General features: G+C 39.5%; 2 protein-coding genes across 4 annotated transcripts; both read right to left on the bottom strand.

Annotated features, from left to right (window-relative positions):
• Positions 1-71: 71 nt before the first annotated feature.
• Positions 72-2933, bottom strand: samd13 (sterile alpha motif domain containing 13). The gene is made up of 4 exons (XM_079506101.1): positions 2689-2933; positions 2015-2057; positions 1765-1876; positions 72-1184 (listed from the first exon to the last, which is right to left on the bottom strand). The coding sequence occupies exons 2-4, from the start codon at positions 2050-2052 to the stop codon at positions 1041-1043; spliced, it is 294 nt and encodes a 97-aa protein (XP_079362227.1). The 5' UTR covers positions 2053-2057; positions 2689-2933; the 3' UTR covers positions 72-1040.
• A 133-nt stretch (positions 2934-3066) lies between these two features.
• On the bottom strand, positions 3067-21043 carry prkacba (protein kinase, cAMP-dependent, catalytic, beta a; the record flags this gene model as incomplete). 3 transcript variants are annotated; one of them, XM_079505039.1, is made up of 11 exons in its annotated part: positions 3067-3585; positions 5594-5718; positions 5879-6043; positions 10263-10385; positions 10743-10838; positions 11786-11912; positions 12386-12468; positions 14041-14139; positions 14788-14916; positions 15298-15359; positions 17246-17396. In XM_079505039.1, coding segments are annotated over 11 exons (1161 nt in total). In that variant the 3' UTR covers positions 3067-3584. The 3 variants fall into 3 exon arrangements, with proteins under 3 accessions (XP_079361165.1, XP_079361166.1, XP_079361164.1); XM_079505040.1 differs by lacking the exon at positions 17246-17396 and adding an exon at positions 20665-21043 and having other exon boundaries at positions 3067-5718; XM_079505038.1 differs by having other exon boundaries at positions 3067-5718.
• Between the last annotated feature and the right edge of the window lie 1437 nt (positions 21044-22480).

Genomic DNA, 22480 nt, shown 5'->3' with positions numbered 1-22480 from the left:
TGTTTCAAACTGCCCTGACTCAAACCGTTAGGATTGTATGATGATCGATCCAAGCCATGTAATTGACTGTATGATCAAATGAAACCATTACCAATAAATGTTCTTTGGTGAAAAAGAGCACCATTTATTGCAAATCTCTGGTTCAGATAGTCAAACTCCAGTGTTATGTTGGACATAGACATTGGTCACTCATACACTTCAATACACTTTGTCTTGAAGACAATTCTGAAAGCACCACAGGTAAGAACGAAAGAATGATTATCTGTCTTTACACATAAATATCTCCATTTCAATTACCTCTAACCAGATACAGTAGGTGTGCAGGAAAACAGGGCATTCAAAAGGATCGGTCTGCTTTGTGTGTCCACTAGGAGGACACAATTCTTCATTGTTGCATGCTATGAACAATTTGTGGAATCTGTGCATTTTATAGCATAAAAAGTGACCGCAGATCAAAGTGGGACGCATCAGGTTATCTTCTGCACGTATCAAAGTTTTCACATATAATGGAACATACACAATAATATGATCTTATGTACAAATACTTTTTTTTTAACCAAAATTGGTCTACTCATATTTTGCGCGCACACACACACACACACACACACACACACACACACACACACACACACACACACACACACACACACACACACACACACACACACACACACACACACACACACACACACACACACACACACACACACACACACACACACACACACACACACACACATCATATTAAATAATAACAATAACAACAACAATATAAAATAAACATAGAACTTTCAAGCAGCAGAAATAAGAATGGCTGAAAGGGTAAACAGCTGAGTGCAACCCATGTCTCTCAGGGTCAACGTTTATATAACATACATTACAGCATTCAAAAGAGAAAAAAATAAAATAAAAAAGAGAAAAGAAAAGAAAAACGTTCTTGTCTTTCCGCAAAGGTGCCACTGTGGCCCGGAGGAGTCTTTGTGAAAGCTTTCTCCTGACATGTTGATTGTCACTGAGGGGGTTTGTGTGTCACAGGGCTGCTATGAGGCATTGCTCTTCAGGTGCTGAGTCTGCAGCTGCTTCACGTGGTACTCGTAGATCTTCAGTGCCGGGCCCAACTTTATCGACAATCCCGTCAGGACGTCGTTGCGCGTCATCAGGAGCAGGGACTTCCCATCGATTTCCTGACGGATGCAGTGAGAAATGCCTAACTCATACTCCGTGGTACGACGGGCGCTCCGTGGCTAAAATAGCCGATCTTCAAGCTCACATCATGTTGCACTGCGATACATTGTGAGCTTGGAAACTGGCGATTTTCGACACGGGACACCATTATACAACAAAATATAAAACAGGCTTAAAGCTACACTATGTAAACTTTCCTCTTCTACCCCAGGATTTGAACCCATTTCCTGCAGAAGTGCCGAATTGTTTACCATTGACCTAATAGAGCCTGTCTGCTTGCTCTGGGGATAAATTGAATCTTGACCTTCCGGTCAAAATTTGTGTCAGATCCTGTGTGTAGATGAGAGTGAGACATGACCCTAACTGTCTCTATAGAAGAGCAGGGAGACCAAATACAACCACCCCAATTGTATAAGTTATATTGTATTAACATACTCTAACATAGATTGGGCAACATTTTATTCTATTCATTAAAAAAAGAAAGAAAATTACATTGATTGACCTGTGATTAGTGCCATTACTGCCATAATTATTTTGTACTTTAATATACGATAACGATGAAAGGCAGGAGGAAGATACCTGATCCTGGAAGGCGGTGGCTTGCTCTTCAAACCCTGTTGCTTTGAAGTAATTGACAACGTCTGCTACTCCCCAGTTAGCAGGGTCCGGCAGCTGACCATTCTCAACAGGGCTGTGGGGTCACACATTGCATGGAACTGTTTTAGCTACTCTTAAAAAAACAAAAACACCATGGAGGTACTTTAAAATCAACTCCATAAAGTCTTAATTTCATTCAGGCAGCGCAGATTATTAATTCGGCACAATATACCTTTTCGTGTCAACTGATCCATTGGCCTTGTCATCCATGCCAGCTGTTAAAATAAGAAAATAACAAATATAAAATATAAATATACTTCAAATACATAAATACATTTAAAAAGAAAAAACTAGGAAATCCATCAGTAAGGAAGCACACACTATAATTCTAAATCTGTCCAACTATGCATGTGCAATTTATACAGTATATCAGTGGGTCCCAAACAGGGAATTGTAATTTTTGACACGCGACCAAGTAAATAAAGTGTGGACTGATATCCTGACATTTCCAAAAGGACCATTTCGATCAGACATGCACCAATTTTGGATTGGACGAAAAAATGGTGTATTATTTGACCAACTTTAAACAAATAAGGATAAAAATAAATATTAAGTTATCAACTAATCATGAATAAGCTGATGCTTCACCAAAATATTGACAGCTGCACAAATTGCAATCTGCAATGTAAAAAACTAACTTATGTCACCCAGACAACACTAATGGTTTAAACGAGTTTAACAGCAAATATAATTAATTTTAACAAGCAGAAATATTGTGTTAAGTTATAAATAACGTCAGGCTAAATAACATTAGCAAATGTAAGTTAGCTATCGCACTTACTTGGTATATATAATACGCTAACAAACAAGGGATAAGTTAGCAACATTAGCTAATACGAATCTTACCTTATTTTAAATGATTCCAGCTTGACAGTGTGAGTTCACCCAAGTCATGAACGCAGTTCAGACATCCAATATAGTTCTGATGACGGTGTTAATTTTCAAGGGCGAAACATCTATATTTCCATGCAATAAAATTAAGGTTTGATGAAGTACCACCAGTTTAGCGTATCTTCCTCGGTTACAGCTTCCTTCGCCCACATGATACATGAGGTTTATGGGAAATGTAGTTGACGTGCTGGGTGTTTACAGACCTGTACAAACTACAACGGGTACATGACAAGGTGAAGACGATTAAACCACACTGGGACAAATGTATCATATCGTCACTGCAACATTTGCATATAAACCAAGTTTTCCTCAAATTAAATAAAACGATTATCGTGTTTAATACAAAGAATTTAATTTATTACAGTGACATATATATCCTTTGTTACATAAAATCTGCTACAGCAAAGTATGTTATACTTCCCTTGCAAATACAAGTAAATATGGGTGGGAAAAGTGTCAGCCTTCTAAATGACATTGTGCAAAATATCCAACAAACTAAATACATATATATTTCATATCATGGCCCATACTGGCATGTGAAAGAAGTTAAAAATAAACTGATATTCCTTTGTAAAGAGTGTCAGGTGGCTCAGGAAAAGAAAATTGTCATCATTTACATCAAATAACTTCGACAATCATTACACACATGGGATGAGGGGGGATTGGGGGGACAATGACACGGAATTGCTGTGGATTTACTGCACATTTTCTGGAAAGACTTCACACATAGGCAGTTTCGATTGCAACATGCTAATTTCCCAGCGAGTGGATTTTTCAGACCATTTCCAGATCACAACGATCATGGATCCTATAAGCTTCACAATGACATTCTGGTCACCTTCCTTTATGCATCTGGGAAAACAAGATTGAAATGCCCATGAAGCATGGGGCACAATGTGGACTGAGAAGACAAGGGAGCGAAATTAATGACCGTGTTAAATGACTTGATTTGGACTAAAACATGACTGACATATGATCCTATTCAGGCATAAGAGAATTGATGTCTATTGACTGGTAAATATTAATGTTTATTTCCATAAGGGCAAATGGAAAAATAAATTGTACAAATAAATAATTATGAAATTGTCACCATTTATAACACTTCTGTAAATAAAACATTTGCACCTTCATACATATTGAGAACTATGCAAGTTTAAACATTTAGATGGTAAAATTAATTAGACGACAGAGTATAAATAAATAGCATAAAAGCAGTTGTGCCTTAATAAAATAAAATACGGGCCAAATTAAATGGCATGTCATGCTCAATTTCTGTGGGAAAACGAACCAAAAGAGAAACATATCTATCACAGCTTAAATTTTAGGCTTTGCCAATATATCTTTACAGTGTCTTGAAGAAGTATTCAACCCTCCCAACATTTCCACCACTCAAAATGTACAAGCCTCAAAATCACACGCAGACTCTTTCCTCCAGTGAAAAAAAAGGAGATGCGAGTCACACACCTTTTCCAGGCACTGTTATCTTGTTGTGACACTGTGGCCAAATGTAACAGATGAAGACTACCATGCAGGGGGAAATGGAAGTAAAACAAATATGGCAGTTACATAATGTCTTCTGAAATCTTAGCAGTTAAAAACCAAAAAGTGAGAGATGTCCCAAAGTGGTCAATATACTACCGGTATGTCCATACTCCATAGTATATACACAAACACTGTGTATAACTGCAATTTCGTACCATTTGAGCAAGAGACATTTCAACAAACTGACCTTTACATTTTAACAATGTGTTAAAAAAAAAGACCTTTCAAAACAATATTATTTTTTGAACATGCCAAAGAAAGATGACCTATTGTATGAAACAAAGCAATATATTTAACCGCCCACTGGTTTCTTTTCTGGCAGATGAGACTGTTGTACCTGAAAAATATATCTCTTATATTCATTTGAATACCATACCTATTCTGAGGTAAAAGGAAATGCCCCATCACTGGATCAGGGATAAAACGATGCTACAATTGATAAAAACTAATACAGCACATACATGTTTCTGCTTAATAATTAGGCTTGCCACAATGTGCTAATCACGCTTTTTAGAGCTGAATGCCCAAGAGCTAAACACTGACAATTTCAAGAGACATCATTCAGTGCTGCTGAACACTTACTTCCTTCACTGCCATTTCGTCAAAGTTTTGGTCATGCTTTACAAACAAAACAAAAAAAACAAACAAAAATAAAGTGTTGTAAAATCGTATGTCTGATATATGTGTTTCTCTATATGCACAAAGACAAGGTTCTACTTGTTAAGGACAGCAAAATGTTTTAGAGTATAGACCGGGCCATTACACTTCATTCAAAACCCTAAAATACACTCAGGCATGTAACAGACAATAACTGGCAAGACTCACTGGCAGGAATTGGAACCTTTCTATTTCCCCCGAAAAACTTAAACCACAAAATGTGCAATACCGGCTAATACAATCAATCACTCTTTGTGCCACTGTGAAATGGGTAGATAATTGGTTTTGTCTTGCTTTATACATAATCACCTGAACTTAAATAAAAGGGAGGAGGGAGGAAATTCTAAAAAGCGGCAAATGTAAAACAAAAAACAAATCAAAAACAAAAAGAACAGAACAGGAAATCAAGAGATAAAAACACATGGTCTAGTAATTTTGTGTTGCAGCACAAGGGGTGTCTGCATGATGTGCCTGTGTATAGGTTAGGGTGCTAGATGCACGCAACAAGGATCATGGCAAGAAGGACTTCATTCAGCCTTGTGGAATGAAGGAACTAGGCAATTGTTTTGAACATATGATGGTCTCAGCTCCACCTTCACCCTCAAAAGAGTGCAAAAAATATCCAAATGCATGTGAGCCCTGAAGGGGCTTTCCCACTCACTAGAATTCAGCAAACTCTTTTGCACATTTTTCTGTATCTGAGACGCGAACGTCCTCCTCTTCGTAATCGTCAAAGTTGCTTGTGTCCCCTGGTCCTCTGCACTTTGGCATGAAGGGGGCCTCGACCTGAAAATACAGAAGATAACTAAACTGAGGACACCACTTACAATTATCACACATATAACACACATTTTTTTCACCCCAAAATGGTGGATCTAATTTCAAAGGGAAGCAATAAACAAGCAAATAAATATAATCACGTTCGTGAACAATAGTCGAGACCTACCTTCCTCTCGTAGATGGCGATCCAGTCTGTTGTGGAGAACCACTTGTGGTTTTTGATGTCGTTCACGCCATTCTTCAAGTTTCCAAATCTCTTTGTCAGGTCTACCTGTAGCAGGTTTCTCAGCAGATCCTTCAAGTCAGAGCTAAAGTGAGAGGGGAATCGTACCTATGGGAGTCAAGAAGATGTGGAGTGCTGGTTATAAAATATGGACGATACGAGACCCTTAACTGAATGCTTCAAACAAGCTTTATTCCACCACGTGTTGAAATAAAGCTGGGTTTGGAGTAGAGCTCGACCGATTCCAGATCTTTGGGTCCGATGCCGATTTTGGAGACATACACCACATTTTAACGACGATATAACCAGGGGGGGGGGGGACTTTTTTATTTTATTTGGACAGATTCAAATAAAGCATTAATTTTAAACTTCGATATACAGACCTGCCAACCATGGGAACATTTTTTGAGTACCACACATGCGCTTTCGCGCCACGTCCGCTCCGCCTCGCTTTGAACATGGTAATTTCCCGCTCGCCTCCATATCGCCAAGTTATTCAACGTATGAATCAGCTTCTTATTCTGAGTAATAAAAATGTTGTGTTCGATATCATTATCAATTACAATATCATGTTGATAAGTTATATAAACCATGCACATCACTGTAGTCCCGGGTTTCCAGGAGGTGGCTTGCTCATCTCCTATTCCAGTTCAGCTGCCCATAGCTTTGATCGACTCAGCAGATTTGAACTGGAGACTCATGTGAAGGTGTCATGTGTTTCTGGTTCAAACCTGCACCCAGCCAATCAAACAAAGCTGGAAACCTGGGACAACAGTAGGCACAGAGCCTAATGATTCAACACACATCAGCAATGCATCACCAGCCCTAATGCACATTTATACCCATTTCCTACATGCAAGTAAAAGATAAGAAATACAGTCAGACCTCTCACCTGTTCATCAACACTAGACATCCCAAAGTCAAAAGGTAGTCATGCGCACATGCAGACACACACACACAATTTGAGCTTGTGAGCTACGGCTTGGTTGTGGCCTGCATTTATATTATAATTATATACCATGCTAAACATTCCTTTATAGCCGATTTATTGGTGTGGCATCATTTTCTCTTTAGCTCTGATGGAATTGCTATCATTTATGTTTGGGGTCTGAGGTTATCAGCACAGTAGTAACAGCAGGCCACCACCTACACTTTTGCAACAAGGAAACACATCATGAGCACTTGGGAACTGCCCATAGATCCGAAGTCCCGTTAGCCTGAACATGCATTAAGGTTGGCGAACATGCACTGCTCCCGTGCTCCCGTTTAGGTTAGGGTTAGAGATAGGGATAGTAATTTCGGAACAATAATTTAAGCATGTAAAGCATATATTTTCCAGCAAGATCGCAACAACTCTTCCACCACCACACTGACAAACGCACATAGGCCCTCATATATCAACGCGATTTACACCCACAAATGGGTGTACGGCGAAATCACCCCCATTTTCGGCATTTATCATTCCAGAATCCAGCATGACTTTGAACTTTGACGTACGCCACGACAAATCTCACGTTTGGTCGGGAGCTGTTGTATATTTTGTCTGCATCCGTTTTTCGGTCGTAGACAAGCGGAGCAGCATTGTCTGACCAGCTGACAGGCATATAAACAAGTATTCACTCCAAAAATGTATAGCTATAAAACTAATAAATACACGTAAAATATTTTGGAAAGGGATACATCAACGATATGTCATATGAAATTGGTAGGATATTTCCAACTGTACAAGCAATTAAAAACAATATAACATGTTAACAATGTTACAAGTTTAGATGCTTAAACAGTGCTTTACTGTCTTTGACCACGGGAGCGCAGCGTGACATCAGGCGCCTACAAATAATCCCTGTGATAATATAACATTTAGATTTTGGCATAAATGGACGTGCACACCTATTTTATTTCCAAGTGACAATGACAAGCATATAGCTTGCTTATTTGCAATGGTATAGGCGTTGGGGCCAAAATCATCAGTCATTCAGATAAATTGCAGATGTGGATTAGATATACTGAGCACTTATGCGAGATCATTTTCGGGAGATGGGGGGGCGCCGCTGTTTCAATCTTTTCATGGACATCCACCCAGCACACACCTTCATCCATATGTTCATGCATTCATTCATCAATCACTCCAATAAACGTTGATTATGACTGCCTTGTCAGGCTCTCTCTCATTAACGTGGCATCACTCACAGCAGTCCGACTCACGGGGGATCGCCTACATGACTGCTTTAACGTGCACTGGCACTGCAGAATACTTGCACACTTCCAAACACTACTGTTTCTTTCCAGTGTGGGTGCCCAGCGCACACGGACAAGATAGGCAGCGAGGGGGAAACTCTTTTCTTATTAGATTTCCACACGTTTGTTTGGTCAAATTCCAGTTATGTTACGTATGTTATAAAATCAGGGCGTTCTCTAGAATATTTAAGGGCGTGTTATTTAAATGACGGTTGGACGCTCCGAACAAAAATACACTGGGATCAGCTCTATAGGATCACTTGATAAATGCCACGTTGAGGTGGGCGTACGCCAAAACCCACGCTTGAGATTTCAGGCAGAATTTAGACTCCATTGATACATGAGGGCCATAGGGAGTGAGGAAGGCACAGAGAGATACAAAGATCTTATCCCAGTCACCCCACTACTCAAATGTCTGCCTCATCCATCCTCCAGTATGGTGGTGTTATGGTTAAATTGGTGACCTGTTGAAATATGGGATAATCTTGTGGACCTCATATAATGCACATTGAGGTCATTAAGTGTCCCTTCAATCTTAACTGCTCCTCGAGGGCTGATTACTGAACTAATAGCGCCCACTGCTCCTAATAGTGATAGTGAGCTAAATGCAGAGGAACATATTCACATACTGCATGTATGCATGTGCAAACATACAATGACAAAAAAGTGGCAAAGTGAGTTTAACGTAACTTAATGCAATCACATAGGACATTTCTGTTTGGATGTGTAGGCTGTGTGTAGGCCAGAAAGTAGTTTTTTGCCACTCAGGTGTTCCTGCATAACTTCAGGGTATGATGATGATACCCTCTATAAATAAGTGAAGTCCACAAGATTGTCACAGATTTCGGCAGGTTACCATGTTCTCCTCAACAAAGCTGGAGGACTGGGGTTGGAGGAGGCAGAAATTTGAGTATTTGGATCTGGCTAAAGAGAGACAGAGAGAGACACGGATGCTGGCAGATCTGCTCAGCACGTAAGCTTGAGTACTGCACAATTAAACTCACGAGGTGTAAAGTGCTTTTTGTGCGTACTTTGGAGGGACAAATCATACCAGCATACTTTGATGTCAAAATGCGTATCAGGTACTCAAAATTCGTATAAGTTGGCAGATCTGAATATGAAAAGAACATTTAACTTCAATTATAAAATGAACAAGTAAATATGAAATATACATAAAAGTTTACTGCTGTATTAAACACATTTTAAAACCAGACGATCTACCAGCTCACAACCTGTCGGTACACAGCAAGCTTGTAGATCAGCTACTTTTAAAAATCTTTGAAAACATTGTACGTGTATATATCTATAATGGAATCCCAAAATAGGGATGATGAAAGTGGTTACAAATCAGGACAAATCGACTGTTGATACCTGTAGAAAAAATAAGTTAAATATATATCGGTCGGTCTCTAATTTGCAGCATTCCATTAAGTAGTACTAAGCTAGTACTATCACTAAAGTCGCTATGCTGACAATCATGGACTGAATGCACTTATGTCAAAAATATCTCCGGCTTGTTTTTGTTTCCATTTTGGATTAGGTTTAAAAATGTTATGCTAACAACAGCCCCTCTGTGCTGACCAAGAGTATTTTGTTCGAACTGTTGTTTTGGAAATAACTCAACTTTTAAAACGAGCTCAAGCCAGAGTGAATTGAGATGAAATCACACTACCTTGGTTAGACGAAAATGCAGGCTAAAGATACGATCATTTCTTTATCGGACGGTGTATCATGTCTTAAATAGATAATCTACAAACTCACAATGATGCTTGTAGAATATCTCATCTAAGCTATTCTTTGATTCACATTACATCTACAGCCACTAGTTTAGTTTCTATAGCTCGAGATCAAAAGCACAACAGGCTTTCACCGTCGCTCACTCATAACCTCATCTCATTCGCTACTGTAAATGCCAATCAAGATCAATAATATGCCTCGGCCTAGCTGACTGTTTTCAGAGCCAATTAGGACCAAATATGATGGCTTCTGGCCATGTCATGGGAACTTTAACAAGTGCATATCCAACCGTGGATGGCATTAACATACGGTACAATATTATTAAGAACCGTTGCATCACTACTGTCAGCACCTTGCCAGATACAATCTTCTCGTAGATCTGGATAGGCTGATCTGCAAAGAAGGGAGGATAACCAGCTGCCATTTCATAGATCAGGACTCCCAGGGCCCACCAGTCCACAGCTTTGTTGTAGCCCTAGAAGAAAAAAGAAAGAACATAAAATATTAAAGGGCTTTTTTTCTTGGCTAATAGTAACACCCCATCTTCATCCCATCTTGGTCCTCACCAATGTTCATATTTAAGATACTTGGTCTGTGTCTCAGAGGAGGGCTGGCAGTTCAGAAGCCTGCCTACCAGTAGGCAGGTTTGGCCAACATTTATGACCTGCCCATATTCCACCTCTACTTGTCATAATGTATAAGGACCAATTATAACAAGATAAGATTGTCAATGAGTGATATGATCCTTTAAGGTGCAAACAAACCAAGAATATGAGTAAATGAAACAGGAACATCTCTGTATGCGGGTTCTGCAGGAACATGGCTGGCTTACCTTGCTGAGGATGATCTCTGGAGCCAAGTACTCAGGGGTTCCACACAATGTCCAGGTCCTGCCTTTTACTCTCTTGGCAAAGCCAAAGTCTGTGACCTGAAGCAGCATAACATCATCATCATCACATTTTTACTGTATATTACTGTGGATTTGCATGTTAGTGGCTTCATGATGACATAATAGACTTTGGAGCTTGGCGATTACAGACCAATTACTTGTTATTACAATGTCTCGATATTATTGTTGGTGTGTCTTGAGACAAATTGCATTTAATTGAACTGCATTCTAATTATTCCATGTCTCTCCTTTGTAGTGACTCTCTCACTGAACAGTTATTTTGTGGCGCGACCCATTGTTGGCCGTTTGACTGAGCAACGTGCGAAGACCTGGTTAACACACTGCTCCGGGCAGCGCACCCCCCCGCGCCTCCACCTCCCAGTTCTTCTGCGTGTGTGTGTATAGTGTCAACACACGCAGAGATGACAGATCAGAATCCCACACACACACACTTGCGCGCACGCGACAGAGTTTTGGTATGGAATGAACATAATATAATAATTAGGCCTGCATCGCTTTGCCTAAAACACTGAATTAGGAAAAAGCCTGCCACTGGCTCCCATTTGTTGAAGAGACATCTATACATTTTCAAATTATATTGTTATGCTGTTTAAATGATAGTTTGGGCCAAAACACTGAATCCTGCGGATAAAGTAGGCTATGTACATATAACTACAGGCATTAATAACTCCAGACATTAATATAGTCTACCGCTGCACCACATATGTACAATTATATAGCCTACATTTAACAAACCAGCTTGATTGACATTTGTAAATAGGTCAATACAAAAACTGCTACGAGGATAAACCCAGAAAAACACTAAGACTTCTTTACGGTATAAAGTAAAACGAAAACGTGACAACCGTATGGAAAAAGGGGCAGAAGAACGGGGAGGCGGAGACGCGGGGGGTGCGCACTGCCCAGGGCAGTTTTTAATATTCCTACTGGACATACACTCACTGCACATATCACTGACAACGTACCTGAATGTACCCATGTTGATCTATGAGCAGGTTCTCGGGCTTCAGGTCTCTGTAGATGAGGTCTAAAGAGTGGAGGTACTCAAAGGTGAGTACTATCTGAGCTGCATAAAATCGTGCATGGTGTTCACTGGGAAAATTAAGAGACAGACGCCACATTAAACCAGCAAAGACAAAAACGTAATAGCTTGCATAAGCACTTCATGCTCCTTCTAGAAAAACAGTTCAACAATTACATTTTAAAGACTTTGTATGCAAGATTTAAAGGCTATATGAAGCCTTATTAAATAGTTTAGAATTTAAACAACATTTAAGGCATTTTACTCTAGGGACCTGTCGCCACCTTGGTGACAAAGGCTTTTTGAATGAATGAGTGGATAACTGGATATTCAGCCGTCAGACAGGATTTTTTAAATGAAACGCTATTACGCCCTTGGGTGCCCTTTGTTTTTTCTTCTCTGCCTCAACAAACCAATAAATACCTAGACATAACTATGCTATTACTAACAGTGCAAAACCTAATCAAACCAATCAAATGGGGTAGATGATAGATCGGAGGGCCGACGGCTGAATATCCCCTACCTTCCACGTGTAGACCAGTACCTGAATCTCCCGATGCGTCTGAGGTGGGAGAACATTTCTCCACCAGGAACATATTCCATCACCATGTATAGATTTGAGTTGTCCTGTTAGACAAGAGTGAGAGATTTCAATATCTCCAGTATTACTTTCAGTTCCACGTGTGTCTTTCATGATGGCAAATAAACAATAAATAAGAGAAAAACAAGACTGCCGAAGCAGAAAACCCACAACATTCCAATTTAGAAGAGTGAATTCTTGTAGGTGCAAGGCTCAAAGATGCTCAATTAAAAGAAGGGATGGGAAAAGAAGGGATGCCAGCACTCATTGAATGTCCTTTTTCACATGTCTATTTACCACGAGCCTCTAAAGAGTTAAGTCTTAAAGGGTAAGACCACTTTTGTTGAGGTTTGGGTTGTGTAGTTACTTTGCCATGATGTAACTCCAAATGTGGACAAGAAATACAAAATAACTGCTCCAGTGATTAGAAATTGATAATTCAAAATATGCTCCTCATTGATTTACATTGTACGCTAAAACACTCTCAAAGTCACTCTTTTAGTACGTAAACAAACACAAACAAAGTTGATTCAGACAATATGGAGCTTCACCAAAATTCATGTGGTTTTATTTTTTCATAAAAATGTTAACTTCCTGTTGATTTGTCCATTTTATTGGGAAGAAAACCCGGACTGGATCCGTGGATCGGGATCCAGATCTTCAAATAGTAAAATCAACAGGACGTTAACATTTTTATGAAAAAATAAAACCACATGAATTTTGGTGAAGCTCCATATTGTCTGAATCAACTTTGTTTGTGTTTGTTTACGTACTAAAAGAGTGACTTTGAGAGTGTTTTAGCATACAATGTAAATCAATGAGGAGCATATTTTGAATTATCAATTCTGATCACTGGAACATATTTTTTAATTTCTTGTCCACATGTGGAGTTACATCATGGCAAGGTAACTTGCACAACTCAAACCTAAAAAAAAGTGGTCTTACCCTTTAAAAAGACAAAAGAGTGGCTGCACACACTGATAGCCAAAGAGCCGATTATTTATTAGGATGCAGAGTAAAAACCAACGTTTCGGCAGTACAACTGCCTTCTTCAGGGTATGACAGTTGTACTGCCGAAACGCATCCTAATAAATAATCGGCTCTTTGGCTATCAGTGTGTGCAGCCACTCTTTTGTCTTTTTAAGAATTAACTCTTTAGATGTTTCTGCCGTGAGCTGGCACCACTACTAAGACTGGTGTGCGTTTAGCATCCTCCTGCACAGTATTTACCACGAGCCAACATACACGTTTCGGCCAGATGGCCCTTCGTCAGAGGTAAATAAACATGTGAAAAAGGACAGTCAATGAGTGCTGGCATTCCTTCTTTTAATTAAATAAACAATAAATAATCTACCAAACAATGGTGCATTTTCTCTGTTGATGTGATGTTTTTTGCTAAACTGAACACGGTAGATACAGTAAACATATATGATGTTCTAATATGCAGTATATAACTGGCTGATAAAACGGAACTCGATCCGCGCATCTTGAGTTGTACTGAATACTTTTGAAACAGTTGAAGTTTCATGCACTAGGTGACCTTCACAAAACAAATAGGGAGCATGGTAAAGTGTTCCATGTTATCAGCTACAGTAGTTAGAACAGAGGCAAGTGTGTACTTTGAAGGAGTACTCCAATCTGACGAGGAAGGGGAAGGAGACAGCCTGCAGTATCCTCTTCTCATTTAGCGTGTGTTCTATTTGCTTCAGTTTCACCACCTGCCAAAATATAATTCATAAACACACACAAACATGAACAGAATGCACAGGTGTTATCATATCATTTGGATGTATCTTGGAGATCTGTACATTTGTTCTGCTAGCTACTAGTGCCACATCGAGTAAAGCTACGCCATTTCCAGCCGAGGGCCTTTTGAAAATAGTGTTGTGTGACTTTTGAAGTGTGTGTTTGATGGACTGATAAAGGTCAGTTTACAAAATGTCAGAAAATCAAAGGCAGACAGTCCAAAAACCATACTTAGAAATGGCTCTTTTTCTGCAACTTTCAAATGGGTTAACTTATGAACAATGGAACTGGATAAAATGTATTCCATCCATCAACGTCCATGTAGTGAAGACATGCTAATGACCGTATAAGACTTGCACTTCAGTATTTCCATAAAGAAGCACGTGTGTGAAGCGCCTCTGAGGTTTTCAGTTGTACCACATTTGAAATGTACCGATACACGAGACGAAACTTTCCATTTCCTTCTGTGAGGTGCAGCGTTTAGCAACAAAATGGTGTTAATGAATCAAACTGATGCAAAAATGTCATGCTTTTGACAGATCAGCAACAAACAGAGTATCACTGCACAGATTCAGCTCAGAATGGCCACAACATTATTTCATTTCAAAACCATCACCCACTTTCTGTTTGTCCAGGATTTTCATGGCGAAGAACTGGTCTGTTGCTTTATGTTTGACGAGCATGACTCGCCCAAACGAGCCCGTGCCAAGGGTCTTGAGCCTTTCAAAGTCATCCAGGCCAGTTGTGCTCTGAGGAAACATGTTGTCATTAAAATCAGACATATTTTATGTTCGTATACAGTATCTGTCTAGCACATTATACGCAATATTTACACAAGTCATATCCACTGAGGTATGTAAAAGTTGGCAGAGAAATTTAGGCTTAAGTTGAGAAGAAATGTTTTGATTGGACACCATTGGCATTAGGTATACTGTATTTTGTTAAGAAAACAAAACTGAAACAAAAAGAAAAAAACTTGCAAGGCCCTTTTAAGGCACAATACAAGTCATGCTTTCAAATCTATATTATAAGAAATGTTTTGAAGTAAAGGAAGTGGCTGAATCGTTACACAAACCAGCAAAGCAAATGAGGCAAAATGGCCACGCAGAACTTAATTTTATTTATTTTACCTGTGGTGGACTCTCCCATTTTCTTAGAAAATCTTCTTTGGCTTTGGCTAAGAATTCTTTCACTAAAAAAGTGACAAAACATGGACAATAATTAGGATGATGATATGGGCTATTGTCAGAATAGCTAACTTGGCAGGTAACATGTTTAAGGGAGGGAAACCGTTCTACTCAAATACCCACATAACTTACAGGGCATACATACTGTACATAAGATTAGGGCAATGTCAAGTACAGATGAAGAAGTAGTACTGTATTTGACAATGAGGGAAAATCCTTTATAAAACAAATCCAAACACCAAGGCAGGCAATTCAAAATGATAAAGAGATGCAAAGAGCTCTTGTGGGCTTAACAGAACGGGCCAATTCAAAGAGAATATTCTGCATCCCTTTCAAACATTGCTAAGGGGAAAACAGCAATATAAAATAAGCTGAGAAAGACCAAAAGGCAGAGCATAACTGGGTCTGCAGAGCAGGCATTAGAAAGACAGTGCAAAGTGAAAATCACAGCAGACACATGAGCTGTCCATAGTCACAGAGAAACATAATGCATCTTGGTCAAATTGCTGTGGTACATGCAGCCTGAATTGTAATTGTATGTGTATCTGTATATCTGTAAGTGTATAAGCTATATTGTATAACAGCTAACAGGTAGACTAGTAAATAGACCCAAACAAGACTTTGTTGGACAAAATGTTGGCATATTTAGGCAAAAAATATAAGGCCTATGATGCTGTGACAAAGTAAGGTACACACAAAATGTTCTCTCTGTGATTTAGGAAAGCTTATGGAGAAATAAGCATACCAAAAGTCTCTACAGTTCACCAAGGGTTTGCAGGAACATTCACCCACATGGATGGAAATGGAGGAGAAAGAAAGGGAAGAAAAGTTTATGAAGTGCAAAAAAACAAGAACATTATAGTCACGTGAATTAGATGCAACATATAACAAAATGACATTGAAGACGACAATGTACACCTTCCATGTAAATGAAATAATTATGAATTAGGCTATTATGGATGTTGTTTATATCTTTTTCTTATGTCCATGATGAAAGAATGTAGCCTAAAAACAAACGTAAATATTGTTTCAATTTATTTGACATTGTTAAAAAAGCTAAATTGTAAGTCAAATCAACATTGTAGTTCTCTGTAGTTAGGCTCAGAATGTCTTAATTCCCAAGCATTTCTTTAAATTAATTATTGTGAATATCTACAGTTCTCATTGGCCTACCCTGGCGAACATTGATACAACAAGAACAGCTGTGACAAAGAACGAAAAAGCAACAAAGATTACAAAATAAAACGTATAACACGTTAAGACATTTCATACTTAGGAATAGAAATAGCAGAGAAAATGCCAGGACAACATATTATGATGAGGAGAGAAACTGAAGAAAACTGAAGCACCATCAATGTTCTGCACTAGTACACAGTAATCTGTCCCACAGAAGGTTTCAGACCAACTTGGGCCCATTGCTCCCGAGCACAGGCCATCAACAGAGCAACCAAAGTAACATATTGACAGTTTGACACAACTCTCAATTAAGCCCTAGTTCGACTTCCTGGTTGATCCGGAATAGCCATTTTTTCTTTTACAAACTCCAATCATAACAATTATAACAGACTGAATGACTTCTTTGTTCTTTCTTGAATTCTTAAAGGCCTGTGAAGTGATCTTACGTAACCTTCATTAGAAAACATTTTGAACGTTAAGAGGAAGTTAAGAGAATCCTGTCTCCGGCAGATAAAAAAAAGAAACTATAACAACAAACTATAACCAGTAGAAACTGAGACACCAGTGAAAACTGAAAACGTAGAACAATTTCATTACACATAATTTGGGTTTATTTCCAATCCTTCATGCTTTAAAATGAATTTGGTCAAGTGGATGTTTAGAAAGATTTTTGGTATAAACTATCAAACACAAGTTTCCAACACAACACACTTACTCGACTTATCCCAAATTATGGTGAACTCAGAGACATAAGGCAGGTCACTCTCGTGTCCTTTCTGATCATGGCTGCCCTTGCGATATCGGTGGAACAGTCGGCTGGCGAAGTCGTCCAGCTTAAGAAAGGTGTGATCCTTCCCCTGGGCCATTTCACACAATTATTTCCCAGGCGTGTGACTAACAAAGCAAGCTCACAGCTACAGTGGTGCTTTTTGACTTTAAGTCATGGACTGACAAACACTTCCTGTATGCAGTGAAGTGCAGTGTGTGATGCTTGTCTTGGCTAACCACATACATTAGAGTTTAGCAGCTTCCTGTACAAGTGCTCTGCTTGCAGCGGGCTGAATAACTTTTTATTTATTTATTTTTGATAATTTGTTGTATCTTTTATATATCAATGAATTGCGTGAATAACTTCTAATTGATTTTTTTTTTATTGCAAAAAGACGATCTGCAGCTTGTAAGTCTATCTTTGCTTTTGTTTAAAAGAATAGATCCCACCATTTTTCTTTTTTCAATAATCTGTTATTTTTCATAATCAATTAAAAATAATTTGTTTGATTAACTGTTGCACCCCTATGAACATCCAACTGCATTTGTTTATTGTGCTAGTTGAATTGGTTTAATTTAAAAATAATATATGATTTCTTGTTCATGCACAACCGTGTTTTCTGTAAAATATGCAAAACACACTAAAACCGTAGAACCTTCTAGGCCTAATGTGAAAACATTGCATGGCTGTGGTGCCTAAAGTACTGATAAGATATTGGAAGGACAACAACGCCCTCTAATTAGCCTTGCGACGGGTGATAACCAGGATTGGGTAGTAACTGACTAAATGCAATCAGGATTATTACATAAACAGATTATGGAAAAGAAGTAACGATAATCAACCCAGATTAAATTTGGAAAACGTGTAATTAGATTATGGTTACATTTGACAAGGACGCTTGACTGTATTTTTGTATAAATTATAATATGCCAATTTTCAACCGCACTGCAAAAATTCAGCAGAACAGTCTGGGCATCCTTTCTCAATCCATCTCAATATATTGTCAATGTTAGATTAGCAATAATGTATGTTGTATTCAGATTAGATTTTTTTGTAATCCAAGGGATTAAATTACTAACTTCAATTACCAAGTAATTTGTATTCAGAAACAGACTACATTTCAAAGTACTCTGACCCAGACACCCAGCTCTCTGGTGGGAAAACAACAATGTAATTCTTGAGAGAGCCCAGTCTTCTTCATGCTTCATTTCAATAGCATTTGTAGTCCGTACTACTGGCCTGGCCACTTGCAGTGTAGTCCGGCAGCCAACACTTTGTTTAAAGTGGGGAATTTGGTATAGATTTTTTTTATTGGCCTAAAATATTGTCTATATACACATACATTCATTAATCCACTTGCTGACCGGCTGTCAGCATTGAGAAATTTTTACCCTACCATTAAACATCCTATATAAGGCAAAAACTTTTAAGTAGAATGTGACATGTCAAACTTCTAACTAGGGGGTTTTCATGATTCTGAATCCATTCCAAGCATTAGTTTTGCCCAAAAAAACACTCCTTGGGCAAAGAACGTCCATAGCCGTCATGACAAATGTGATGAGGTCAGCACATTTTAGACACATTTGGGCAAGTGGCTATGGTTGTTTTTAGCGCAAAACTAATGCTTGGATTGGATTCAGAATCATGAAACCCCCCTAGTTTGACATGTCACATGCTACTTAAAGCATCAGTAAAGTTTGAAATGTATGACATTTTTGCCTTATATAGGATGCTATGGTCCCTACCATAGCATCCTATATAAGGCAAAAATGTCATCACATGACATTTTTGCACACATATGAACACCTATAAAAAAAATTGCTCAATACCGACCGGTCAGCAAGTGGATTTACGAATGTATGTATATAGTCACTATTTTAGACCAATAAAAATGACTATATATACCAAATTTCCCACTCCACAACCCCGACTGCCGGACTAGTGTGTGTGCTAGTCAATTACGATGATGCTAATGTGGCACTCAATGTAAATTAGTAAATTGCTCTGAATGCCATTATAATGTAAATTTAAATTTTAAATTTACATCTTGTGACGAAAATGAACCTGGGTTCTCCTTCTAACACACCTTCACCTAGGCTTAACATCTAATCTAAAGCATGTTTTAACTTTCCATCAGAAATGATGTTACTGTACACAAGCACAGCTCCTCCTTGTAAAAACCTAGCCACAGGTCTGTGCAACAACACAGACAACTGCCAATGAGAGAGCAAGTTAAGACCAGGATTCTCTAGACAGGCAACAAGGCACAAGGCAGGTTTAGTGGATTAGCTCGGTCATTACTGACAAAAGCATTCAAAACAACATATTGCCCTCTGGCTATTGCTTTCATTCAGGTAACAGGATGAGAGCAAGAGAGCGCAATCTGGATAATGCAACATTTATTTTCAATTTGTGTACAGCTCATTTAGGAGAATCCATCCACAAATACATTTAGTATCATCACAATGATACAATGACACAATGTCAAATAAAGCAGTGACCCTAATATTTTTGATTTACTGTAAAGGGGAGTGGATCTCAAAGAATATGGATTGCCAAGTGTAAATTTTGTTTGGCAGTTGCTGCAAGAGTATCTGACTATATACATGTACGGTTGCTTGACAGCAAGTTTGTTATTATATCATACAATCCTTAATCTGGTGACTATAAACTAAGAACGGAAATCAATGAATAGCAGCTGCTTCAGCTAAATCAATATCAGCTAACTAGCCTAATCGCTAACTAGCTACCAAATACCTGTTGGTGTTAGGCAGGCCTTTCACTGCAGCTACAACAGACAGAACTGCTGATGTTATCTTGCTGGGAACAACAGCTAACCCCCGCCGTTGGCAACAAGAAACGTAGTGAGTGAGCGACAACATTGTGCCCTTCCTGCAGCCGTTAAATGCTAGATATCCATCTCGTACAGTGGCACGCTAATTTGAAAGCATCTCACCACTGAAGTCTCTTCGAAACCACTGCATGAATAAAACAGCTGACAGTGTGAGTGTGTTCTAACGGTGACACTCGACTTGACTGTGCTGCCCCAGTGTCACATTATAACACTACATTATTGATTGATTATTTGATTTAGGACGCGAAAGGCCACTGCCTTCGAGCTAAACCTAGTCGTGGTACAGCCAGGGGGTCCCTTTTCGGCCAACAAGGGGGTCCTGTAACTGTAATACCCAGCTAAACCAGCCTGCTAGCTAGCTGGCTGCTGCCCCACCAAAAGATGATCCTCTCTCTGCAGGCCGTGTTCTTCAACTGTGCCAACAAAACGGCTAAACGACGCTCTTCTTCGGCGCCGCCACCAACTAAAAGCTGGTGCATCTCTACGATCATTGTTTTGTAAAACAACTCACCGCTTTCTTGCTCGTTGCCTTTCTTGGCCGTCGCTGCGTTCCCCATGGCAGGAAGACAGGGCGATGATGCACACAGCTGAGCTGCGCTACTATAGCTACAGGCGACGGACGGTGATGGTGGTGGTGACGATTAGCTAGAGCAGCTAGCTAAACGAGATTTCAGCTGATGTTAGCTGGCTGGCTAACAACAACAACATCAATAATGTATTGTTTTCTCTTGGAACGGGACGACGACGTGCTCCCGAAAAATCCCCCTTTTTTTTGCTCGGCGGTTATTTATTCTGCACGACGTACTGTAATATTTCTAAACTAAACAACAGACCACTGGAATGAAAACATTCTCCTCCAGACTTGTCACCGCCTCCTCTCAGCCTCTATGTCGTTGTACCAATGGTGGTGGTGGGGGGAGAGGAGGGGAAAAAAATAGAAAAAGTAGCACCGGAAGTTATGTCATCGTCGTAGGGTGTCGCGTGCCAGAAAGAGCTGATCTACAAGCTAACAACGCGTCCCTTTGCGGCGCGTTGTTAGCTTGTAGATCAGCTCTTTCTGGCACGCGACAACTTCGTACGACGCACTAAAGGGCTTTTTAGTCATCATATATAATCTTTGGCAGGACTTTTACAGATTTGTCCTTGATCATCGTTTACGGATATTTAGACTATTTTGTATTTTTAACTATACTTGCTTTTTTGGATTTTAAAGAAGCAATATTTTTCTTATCCAATTAAACTTCTATCGACATTCGAAATAGGTAGCCTACTATAAAGTGTAGATTTTAACAGAAAAATATGTTTTATGTTTTCAAACTGGTATTTAAAGTGTAATAACAACATTCAATGTTATTTTTTTATTTATTTCAGCCCCCTTATTTCTTTACTTGGTATTGTTTGTAGTATTTTAACAAACACCTGTGCAAATTGAGCGGTGCAAATATAGGCTAGGCCTACTTTATTATACTTTGTTATTGCGACCGAGGGTCGCATTTACTATGAAATCCTGCGTCTCGTGTCCGTCACACCACCATATATGATCGCATCCGTCTGTCACACCACCATATATGGTTGCCACTTGACAATCCATCAAGCCTCGTGACATCATGGAGACCCTTAGATCTCCATATATGGTCACGCCTCATGACATCACGCCTCGTGACACGTCACGCCACCATATATGGCTATCTCCATAATATGAAGATCGCTACACTGACCTCATCTAACCCTGGATAACCATACATGGAGAAGACTGGATCATCACCGACACCTATATCTGCATTCTATATGGAGCCGGCCAGCAACTCTTGCTGATCTGACCTCATCAAACCTTGTACACTCAAGACACACTCCATATATGGCCAGTACAGAATTCATACCATATGTTGATCTGACCCCCCATGACAAAGCGCCAGCGCTCACCCAGCAGTCTGCCGTCTAGGGCGAGGTTGCTTCTCGCCATTTGTGTATGACCCTGTTGGCCCTTTGTGTATGAACCTGTTGGCCCTTTGTGTGTGTGTGACTGTGTGTGTGTGTGTGTGTGTGTGTGTGTGTGTGTGTGTGTGTGTGTGTGTGTGTGTGTGTGTGTGTGTGTGTGTGTGTGCGTGTGCGTGCATGCCTTGGAGTCAAGCACAGTTGTTGACTTAAGCGCTTGACCCCTCCTGTGACCCACCAATCAGCATGCTGCAGGGGTCAATAGTAGCCTCACATATCCAGCCTTCATCTACCATTGCAATGCATATTGCCCCAGGCAGATTAAGTCTGTCCCCTCTCAGGGGGACTCCACAGCTGGAGTGGTGACGAGCCAACCAGATTCGTCTGGAACC

The sequence above is a fragment of the Electrona antarctica genome (assembly GCF_951216825.1).
Source record: "Electrona antarctica genome assembly, chromosome: 7".
Taxonomy (NCBI): Eukaryota; Metazoa; Chordata; class Actinopteri; order Myctophiformes; family Myctophidae; genus Electrona; species Electrona antarctica.
The sequence above is the reverse complement of the archived record's forward strand: the minus strand, read 5'-3'. Positions and strand labels throughout refer to the sequence as shown.